At 32.8% G+C, this 11,029-nt stretch overlaps 1 protein-coding gene across 1 annotated transcript; it reads right to left on the bottom strand.

Moving 5' to 3' along the window:
* Positions 1-7,711: 7,711 nt before the first annotated feature.
* LOC111716807 (acetylcholinesterase) lies at positions 7,712-10,582 on the bottom strand (the record flags this gene model as incomplete). The annotated part of the gene is given in 5 exon segments (XM_023492292.1): positions 7,712-8,102; positions 8,363-8,443; positions 9,338-9,423; positions 10,025-10,096; positions 10,491-10,582. Coding segments are annotated over 5 exon segments (447 nt in total), but the record flags the coding sequence as incomplete, so codon positions are not given.
* Between the last annotated feature and the right edge of the window lie 447 nt (positions 10,583-11,029).

Genomic DNA, 11,029 nt, shown 5'->3' with positions numbered 1-11,029 from the left:
TCCTCCTCCACCTTACCCATCTCTATCCTGTTTGCCTTATTGTATTAAGTTGTTTTCCCTCCAGTTTCAGCCTTGAGCTTATTTATATTTTTATCATTTATATTTTTATCTGCTATCTACCCCCTTGCTTCACTCCACCTGTGTTGAATTATAGGTCCCTGGAGATTTAAAGAATTTCAGAAATTAATTTATTTAATTACTTTTTCAAGATGACCTCAAGTTCAACAAATGAGTCTTATTTGTTGTCTAGGTTCTCTTCCTAAACTTAAAAAATAAGATTATTTGCAAAAATAAGATTATTTGCAAAAATAAGATTATTTGCAAAAATAAGATTATATGCAAAAATAAGATTATTTGCAAAAATAAGATTAAATGCAAAAATAAGATCATTTGCAAATATAAGATTATTTGCAAAAATAAGATTATTTGCAAAAATAAGATTATTTGGAAAAAAATAAGATCATGGTATAAAGTATTTCTTGAAAATAAATGCTCATGTGAGATAGTTCATTCAGCCGTTTCGCCGGCCATTACAATTATAACTTTCTAGGCTCTTATTTAAACTTCCAATTTTTTCTGTGTGCATTTTCTCGTCGTACATTAACAGTAACAGTAACAAAAATATTTCTCGTGGGTTGAAACTTTTAAATTCATCCATAAACCCTACATGAGACCAGAGCTGGGAACTTTTGAATGGTAGATATCGGGATTAATGCTTGATCCGGCCGCTCTATTTCTTAATCTCGAGATGTAATAATGCTTGTTCTCCTCATGTTATTAATCTCCAGATTAATTAACTGATCGGGATTAAGGATATCACATTCCAAAGTTTTCAGCTCTGATCGGGTCAGTCCATTTTGACATTTATTAGATACAAACAAACAAGTGTAAAAATATCTATAATACCTTTAGTCTCGAGCTCTCAAGCAAAAATCAATTTTTCCAACTACTTCTTAAAAACCAAAACTAACAACAAGTGCTGTACAGCGCTTAAATGTACTTGTATAGGGTTACAGAAAATCATAAGTGAGTTAGAGCGGTAAAATCAAAACCCAAGGCATTGCGACAGTTCAAAGTACACCCTGTCTTAAAAGTTGATGAGACTTTTTATAAGCAGGCTGAATGTATGTGATATATGTTTATATAGATAAAATTATAACGAAACTTCTTCTAAATGTTTCAAAGTTTGCTGATCCAGACTTAATAATTTTTTTCTGTCAACTTGGAACATTTAGAGGATCGTTACTTATCTTGAATAATATCATGCTAAGCAGTTATGGAAACGTTTGATTAGAAAGGGGTGGGGGCGTGACGCTAAACCTATATATCTAGGAAGACAAATTAGGACAAATTATGATAAACATGTGAAAAGATGGATCATGGGACAATTTCTAAATAAATTGAAATATGTCAAATATGGTGAATATATAGATTTTCCTATTTTATTTATTTATTTATCCTTTCTCCCTACTTACTCTCTTCTAGTTGGGTTTATTAATGATATAAATATTGAAACTTTTTAAAGTAATTAATGAAATATAGATAGATAGATAGATAGATAGATAGATAGATAGATAGATAGATATATGTGTAGATCTATGTAGAGATATATAAAAAATAGATGAATGATATAGATAAAAAACTTAATTTTAAATATCCATCTATAAATATAAACTCAACATTTATATATTTTCTTTTCTTTCTTTTTTCTTTTTTCTTCTTTAATTTTTTTGTGTTAATTAAAAGTAAAGTTTAAAACTGAAATACATTTATCTATCTATATGAAAAATTTACAAGTTTATAAAGCGTTTATAAACATTTTTTTGATACTAAACACAGCCCATTCGTATGCATATAAAAATGCTTGTTTTTACATTTAGTTATATATGATGAACCAAATAAATATGTTTTGTATGTATTTTTCAACAACTTTTCTATGATTTATTTTATTTCAAATTATCAAGTTTTAAAGAATTTGAAAAAGAAAGTAAATTAAAAATGCAATGATTTATCTTTGATAAACGTACCACACACTGCAAACCAAGATGTGCACGCCACGCTCCACTGGTGTACATTTGAATATCCTAGCTGGGCCAACCTTTGCAGTCCTACTTTGGACTGTACCGCCAATTTACAATTAGTAGAGCAGCAGAGGAGTGTGAACGCTCTCACGCAAAAATCGAGCAGTATTTTACAAATTACTCCTTCTAAGCTTAAGATAGAAACAAGCGCATTTAAAATTTACATGGGTAGGGCTACAAAAACCAAAGGATAAAGCGTTGCGACATCTATAAAGTCGAGGCTGTCTAAACATTCATGCAGACTAACTGTCTAGATATCAGTAAACACAATAAAATCGCGAGCTACCTAGAAGGAAATGATTAAATTTGTGTACTGACACAATTTGCTCTTGCTCTGCTTAAAAGTCAGTCAGGTACTTCTAATTGAACCGGAGTTTTCAGTGATACACCCTGTATTTATATATACCGGAGTTTTCTGTGATACACCCTGTATATATATTAACATAACACATCTGCTGGAATATTATTGTAAAATGTCTTTATTCAGATATTCTCTGCATTTGCATGCAATATCTCTAAACCAGGGGCATCGAGGGTTTAAACAAGAAAATGGGGGGAAGGGGGGTGAGGTTCGGGTTAACATTTTTTTTGTGGGTGAGGAGTTTTATATTTATTTTTTATGTCCCAAGAAATTATATTTCTGCTCTTAAAAAAAGGTTGCCCAAGATAGTTTTGGTTTCTTTCTTGATCCCTAGTCGCCCTGAGTGGTCCTAGTCACCCCTGGTTGCCCCTGGTTGCCNGGGATACAGGGATACAGGGATACAGGGATACAGGGATACAGGGATACAGGGATACAGGGATACAGGGATACAGGGATACAGGGATACAGGGATACAGGGATACAGGGATACAGGGATACAGGGATACAGGGATACAGGGATACAGGGATACAGGGATACAGGGATACAGGGATACAGGGATACAGGGATACAGGGATACAGGGATACAGGGATACAGGGATACAGGGATACAGGGATACAGGGATACAGGGATACAGGGATAAAGGGATACAGGGATACATGGATACATAGATACACGGATAAAGGGATAAATGGATGCAGGGATACAGAGTACACGGATATGGGGATACAAATTGTATACTAGGCTTTCAGAGCGCTTCGCTCCCATCTTCTGTTGCAATTGTGAACATGTGCTCATTGTAACATTGAAAAATTTGAGGATTTTTAAGATTTAAATTTTTTTTACAAAGATAAAAACTTTCAAACACAAATTTTTTAATGTTTATCATTCATAAACCTTCCCTAGGATCACACGAGATCCCACAACAAATTTGGGCCCGATCGGTTCAGCTGTTTTGACGTTTATTGGATACAAACAAACAGACAGGCAAGCCATTTATACATAGATTGTATAAAGAATACATGTACAGGGATACAGGTACAAGAATACAGGGACACAGGGATACGGGGTTCAGGAATACAGGGGTTCAAGGATACAGGGGTACAAGGATAGTAGAATACATGGGTACAAAGGTATAAGAATACAGGGATACAATGGTTCAGGGATACAGGGATATAGGGTACATGAATATGGGGATACAAAGATATAGAATGTTGTATAAAGAATACAGGGGTACGTTCATGGATACAAGATACACGGATACATGAATACAGGGATACAGGGATACAGGGATACAGGGATACAGGGATACAGGGATACAGCAATACAAGAAAACAGGGATACAGGGATACAGGGATACAGAGATACAGAGATACAGAGATACAAGGATACAGGGAAACAGGAATACAGGGATACAGGGATACAAGAATACAAGAATACAAAGATACAGGGATACAGAGTAGATGGATACAGGGATACAAGGATACAGAGATACAGAGATACAGAGATACAAGGATACAGGGAAACAGGGATACAGGGATACAGGGATACAGGAATACAAGAATACAAAGAAATAGGAATACAGGGATACAGGGATACAAGAATACAAGAATACAAAGATACAGGGATACAGAGTAGATGGATACGGGGATACAAAGATATGGTATTTTGTATAAAGAATACAGGTACATGGATATATGTACAGGGTACAGTTAATCTATCTCTACACATGTTAACAGCGTGGTTTATGTTGAATGTACGTATTTAAAGGATCAACATGGATATATATAACGTAGTTAAGCTAACTCTACACATGTCTACAGCCGCACAGCGTTGTTTAAGTTGAATGTACATATTTAAAGTATTAACATGGATAGATATAACGTAGTTAAGCTATCTCTACACATGTTTACACCGTAGTTTAAGTTGAATGTACGTATTTAAAGGATTAACATGGATAGATATAACGTAGTTAAGCTATCTCTACACATGTTTACACCGTAGTTTAAGTTGAATGTACGTATTTAAAGGATTAATCTTATCACAATGCAGGTTTTAATCATATTACTTAGCTCATGTTTAATACAGAGCGTCCCATATCATATTAGATAATCTCTACAAAAAAGGACAAAAAATTATTTTTCATTGTGTCCATTTTCATTGCACTAAACCTTGTGAACGAAATTTGGTCAAACTTTAAAAAAAAATTGCGAATTGAAACCCAAATTAAATTAGAAATATATAGAAGACGACATTCGAAGTAACCTTATTAAAGTCAACGTCCCATGGTTGTCCCAGTTCCAAAATCTAAAACAGAAAGGTAGAGGGTCATTCTCAAAGGATGAGACAGCCTACCTAAACTCTTTAAATATGACGATTTTTCAAGATTAAATCAAGCCTAGCTTTTTAGATATATAAAAAAGAGAAACAAGTTTAAAGTTGCAGGGAACCACTAATATAAGGAAAAAGACGGTTTTAATTCCGTTAATTCGTCTCTGAAGTCTCATCCTTTGAGGTTAATGAGTAAGTAAAGGCCCACCACACTATATTTTCGTCCGTACCACAAATGACGTCACAACTCACCATTATTTCTTCCGACCAAACCTTTTTTCATCCGGGTGTTGCTTCTGTGTTTTCAAATGTAATTGTTTTGCCTTAAACCCCTTTTTTCAAATTTAGGCAACGTCATGTTATTTAACATGGGTTGATTTTGTTAAAAATGCAAATTGTTAAAAAAAAAATGATATTTTTAGCCCAATTTAGCAAAGAACTGAAAATATGTGTGTCTCCCTATTTTTCATCCGTACCCCACATTTCGCTGTTGTTTTCTTATTATACTCCTAAACTGCAACTATTAGGTAAAGGTGAGCTGGGATTATTATTATCTACAAAATAAAAATTAACATTTTTCAGTACGGAATATAGCAATTGGTTTTGATCTGCTTGAGGGATGCGGCGTGCCTTCCCTTACTCAGGTAGCCATGCATGTATTTCTATTTTTTAATAATGAAATGTTGAAGAGGCAGACGACTTTCATTTAATTATTATCAATTTACATTTTACTTAACAAGTGCATATGTTTTAGTTATTTTAAAAATTGCTAATAAATTCCTGCATCTATAAATGCTAACATATTTTCTATTAAAAATTGATAATCCTAACTTTTATGATAAGAATTTATTCTGAGAAGCAATTTCCCTACAAACACAAGACGTATATATTCATGAAGGAAAAAGGACTATATAGTGTTGAAAAAAAACGTATCGAAAAAGATGTCTTCTAAGCGTTTAAACCCCATTTTTTTCATTTTAAATTATTAAATAACGACGACATAAAATGTAAAAAAAATCTACAGTAAACTGATTAGTTGTTTAGGAACAGGTTGAGAAAATAAAAATTAATCTTATCATCGAAAATAAGTAATCTTGTTCAATTATTCGTTTCTATTTTCTCATTATTCTGGTTTCTCATTATTCACAAAGATTTTCTGCAGATTTTCTGGAATATTATTGAAAAGACGACCTTTGAATAATTTGAAGAAATCTGCGAATAAATTCAAAGAAAATAAGAAATGCAATATCATGATGAAAACGAAATAATTGATTCTAGCATTGATTTATCGACAAATTTCTTTTGAGAAATATGTTCCTAACCATCTAATTAGATTATACTGTATGATGTTTACTTTATTTTTTGTCGTCGTTATTTAATAATTAAAAAGAAAAATTTAATATGTCTCAAATGAATCCGAAAGAAATTTTCCACAACACTGCATACACAGTTCAACTACCTTACATAGCCGGTCACTCCCTTTAAACCTAGAAAAACGACAATATCTTCTACATTACTGAACAGATAAAGGTTTTAATGGTAGCGTTGTGAATCAGGCATTGTCCTGGAGGGTCACTTGAAATCACTCTTACAGTCTCCTTAATCTTATCTGTTTACATAGTAAAATATTTTAATTTATAACACTAAAGCATATTGCAGATTAAGATATGTATTTCATCTAAACTAAAATTTAACATCAGTAAGCTTTCTCTCTTAGTTCAAGTTTTATGAAGATTTCGGAAATTTCAACTTAAGTCTTAAGCTTGATCCCAACCTGGAAACTTCATAAACTATCTTCAATGTAATTTTTAATAAAACAACAAAGATTATAAATGTTTACTCTCTTCATCATTGGAGTACTATTGGAGACCCCCATGTACGGCTCGTTGGAGACCCCCAGATTTTAATCGGAGACCCCATATTTACATTGGAGACCCCCATATGTACATTGGAGACCCCCATATTTACATTGGAGACCCCCATATTTTCATTGGACACCCCCATATTTTCATTGGAGACCCCCATATTTTTTATTTGACACCCCCATATTTTCATTGGAGACCCCCATATTTTCATTGGACACCCCCATATTTTATTGAAAACGTAAATCTGGGGGTCTCCAATCTTAAAATGATGATGATTTTTTCCCAGACTTCTAATTTCGACCTATAATGAATGCGGAAATCATTCTAGATTTTTAAAGAAAATTTTAAAGACATTTCTGCTTCGACTTCTCCAAACTGAGAAACGAAAAAACTTTAAAAGTTATTCCCTTTGATAACTTTATGCAATGCGTACACTGACCGGGGGAGGATGGTCATAGTGGCTGGAAAAGTGGCGGCTACCGCGGCTCCCAGAACTAAAGGAATAGTGTGACTACCGCGGCTCCCAGAACTAAAGGAAAAGTGGTGGCTACCTAGAGATGTTAACATTTTCTTTTTTCTTGAAAAACGATTGTTTCGTTATAAAAAGGCGACGAAAAATCAAAAAAGTTCTTTTTTTTTTAAAATGGTCGTTTTTAAAACGATCGTTTTGAAAAATGATCGTATTTGAAAACGATCGTTTTTGAAAACGATTGTTTTTATAAAACTCGTCGTTTCGTTAACGATTGTTAACGACGACCCTTCGTTAACCATCGTTAAAGAAGAGAGGAAACCGACCTGAAGGGCATCTGTACTTATCATTGAGTAGTTTTTAAGAAAATATCAAGAAGTTTTAGATCCCCCACAACTCTTTCACTTCGTTAACGATCATTAACATAATTGTCATACATTTTTTTTTCAAAAAACGATAGTTTTTTTTTTAAAAGCGATCGTTTTTTGAAAAAAACAATCGTATAAAAAAGGTCCCAAATCGTTTTCATAAAAACGATCGTTTTCAAAAACGATAGTTATTCGTTTTCTAAAAGTTTAAAACGAGTAGTTGGTTTTTTAAAACGATCGTTTTTTTCCGAAAACGAAAAGATCGTTCTTAAAAACGATTGAAAAACGATTAACAACCCTATGGCTACCGCGGCTCCCAGAACTAAAGGAAAAGTGGTGGCTTCCGGGGCTCCCAGAACTAAAGCAAAAGTGGTGGCTACCGCGGCTCCCAGAACTTAAGGAAAAACGACGCCCCTGTCTATATGTTTCTGCGTTACAAATGATGTACAGTTTACAATATTATATCAATTATAATTATGAACAAGACAACATATTCTCTCATTAAAATTTGATTAGTATTGAAGGTGGGATGCACAAAACATGAAAAGAACAAATATGTTTGTGCGCACATGCGCGCCAGTGCTAAGCTTGCTAACCAAATGCTGGGGCTGTCCGCACTTCACTGTCACTGAAAAAGTAATAATAATTTCAGATAAATTCGGATTCATTTTTCAAAGAAAATTAAATGTAATGGAAATTTGAATTTTTTTACAATTTGCTTGATTTTTAGAAGAAAAATTCGATTTTTAAAATAACTCGGGGTTTAGCAAATATTTGAAAATCTAGTTTTCTTTGAAAAATTGATTTAACTAATGCAGCAAACTTAATTTTTTTTTTTTTTAAATATTTTAGAGGCATGTAAACAATATTTTTAGATCCTTTATTTACTTGTATTGTTGTGAGTTTTCAGTTTGGGCATAAATACATTCCAGAAAGCACAGGCATCTGCATGAGGACCATTTCCGGTTCCTGACACAAGAAAAAAATCAAAAATCAAATAATAAAAGGGGCTGTAAGCTTATTTGATGTGACCCTCTTTCGTTCACAATTTTTCTATAAACATAATTATTTAGCCTTTTTCATTAAATACTTTTTTGCCGGAAATACATTTTAAATGAAAATTCAAAAACAAACAAAACGTAAGTTCAAAGATTGTTTGATTATAGACCAAAGCGGCGCGTAAGATTTCAAATAGAAGAAACCGAATGCCTCTAACTCTGGAATAGTCCAGGGTGAGTTCCAAGCAAAGAAAGCAATGCCCGACTCAAAACTGTACCCTTGAAACCTTTATTTAATCAGAAACATGGAAGGTTCTTAAAAGTTTTTAATTCTCATAAATCCTACATATTTTTTGCAGTAAATGTGCATTTCACTTTTGTGTAGAAACCAAAGTTGAAACTATTCAGTTTTCAGAACTTAAAGCACATCAATATTGAATTTTTCTACAATTAAGGAAAATCTATGGCTATCCGTTTTAAAACAGTCATTGCCATCTTTGCATCTTACAGCATTACGCGCGCACTATACGTCTCTTTAAGGATACATTTTCTATAGTAATATTTATTTGTGTGATGCTTTCCATGCCATCCTTTTTTCTCGCAATTCGTAAAATTTTCTTTGTTTTACTATCAACAATTTTGCAGCAATTTTCTGAAATTTCAACTCTGGACCCGGACTGTACTGCAAATTAGGCCAAATTCGTTTACTGTTAAGCACTGATTTGAAGATTAATCTCTTATTTCATGATAAGATGGATAGATGTTACGGCCGATGCAACTTCTTTTGGTTCTGAATTGTAAGCAAGCACATGACCCTGATTGGATGAGACGCCACTGGACAGATGAAACAACGGTGTTGGTGTACCTTTAATATTTGCATTCCATATATAGTACTGTGGTCTGTTCTTGTTATAAAGGGGCCAACTGTCACCTTTCTCGAACACAGGATTCCTATACGGAACAACTATAGAAGGAGCTGGTTTAATAATTGTTTACAACTATTAAACAGGGATGTTAAGCAAATTTTTTCATGTAAACTTTGCATAACGGATCATTATTTTACTTAATTGTCCCAAGGGACGTTAAGTAACTTAATGACCCTCTGTTACAGGAATCATGGTCGGTAATGTTGGTGAAAACTCAAAAGTCAAAAGGCGTTAAAAAAATTCCCCCCTCAGTAAGATTGGTAAAAAGTAGATGTTTTATGAATCTAGATAAATTCTACAGATTGAAAAAAGCCTATGGAGAAATGTTTAGCTGATAAAGATGACATATTTAAGCTATATCACTGCTACGACTTTGTGACCTTGTAGCTCCTCTAGTTTTAATATGAGAAGAAGAATTTAAGATTTTGTTTTAGAAATTAAAAACATTTTTGTTCTTCTCTAGAGCTTTTAAATAAGAGAAGTTATGCTTGGAACATTTAAGGTTTAATCTAATGTGAAATTAACATTAGTTCAACGTGAATTAACATTAGTTTAACGTGAATTCACATTAGTTTAACGTGGTTAAGGATAAAGCGACTACAATGTAGCATTGTATTTTTTCTTACCCGGTTTTAGCAAAATGTTCATAATGTTTAATTATTTTTCTAGATAAAGCCGTTTCATCCTCTGTGTACCTTCTATAACAGAAAATTGATATCAAATATTAAGATATAAAGAAAATAAAAAGAAGCAGAATCATAATTACACAATTGTTTTTAAGGTTTTTACTAGAATACCAGATTGGAATGATTGTTAATAAATAAATAATAAATAAAAAAGAAATTAAATTAAATTAAATTATTGAAACCTCTAAAAATATACCAAATAACTACTGATGCACTTGGTTGTAAACTACGAGTATTTACTTTAAAAATCTTCCCAATCAACTCAGAACCTAAAACCAAACTAAGAACATTCGCGTGTGTCTCCCAAGATACTCAATCAAAATTTGAGGCAAATATGTCACGGGGTTCCTGAGTTATGATCGGACATCCAAACAAACTAAACTCAGATTACAACTTAGATACTTACTTATTTAATTTAAGAGGGACCCCAAAAACATAATCAATTTCATCACCATGCAGTACACCCATCCAGTCACCCCAGGGGTTGGAGCTAGTTCTCTACCAAATATAATTCTTTTCAAACTTTATGTGCTTTTTTTACAGTGAAACAATTTTTCAATTATCCTATGTGAAAAAATGGAAAAAAGTTCTACCATTAACTAAATTGATGATTATATTTTATTTTACATTTGTTATTAACCTTCACACATTAGTCTAAGAATTAAGAAAAAAAGATTTTCTCGTATAATATATGCTTTCCCGTTGGAATGCCATATACTTTGGAGAAAAAAACTCAGCGGGAGCGGTTGAACGAGCGGTTGAGATCTAGCCTAGACTCTACGAAGTTCAGAATAAGAAATTAAGAAGAAATTTACAATTTGTTCAACCGCTAAATCGCACTTTTTCAACAAATGAAATATAATTTTTCATGAATAACGTTTTCATATTTTTTAGCAACTTTTTTGCTTTAACCGCTGGTTTTCAGATTTTTCAGCAACTTTTTTT

This window comes from Eurytemora carolleeae, unplaced genomic scaffold, assembly GCF_000591075.1.
Source record: "Eurytemora carolleeae unplaced genomic scaffold, Eaff_2.0 scaffold2111, whole genome shotgun sequence".
Lineage (NCBI taxonomy): Eukaryota > Metazoa > Arthropoda > Copepoda > Calanoida > Temoridae > Eurytemora > Eurytemora carolleeae.
The sequence above is the reverse complement of the archived record's forward strand: the minus strand, read 5'-3'. Positions and strand labels throughout refer to the sequence as shown.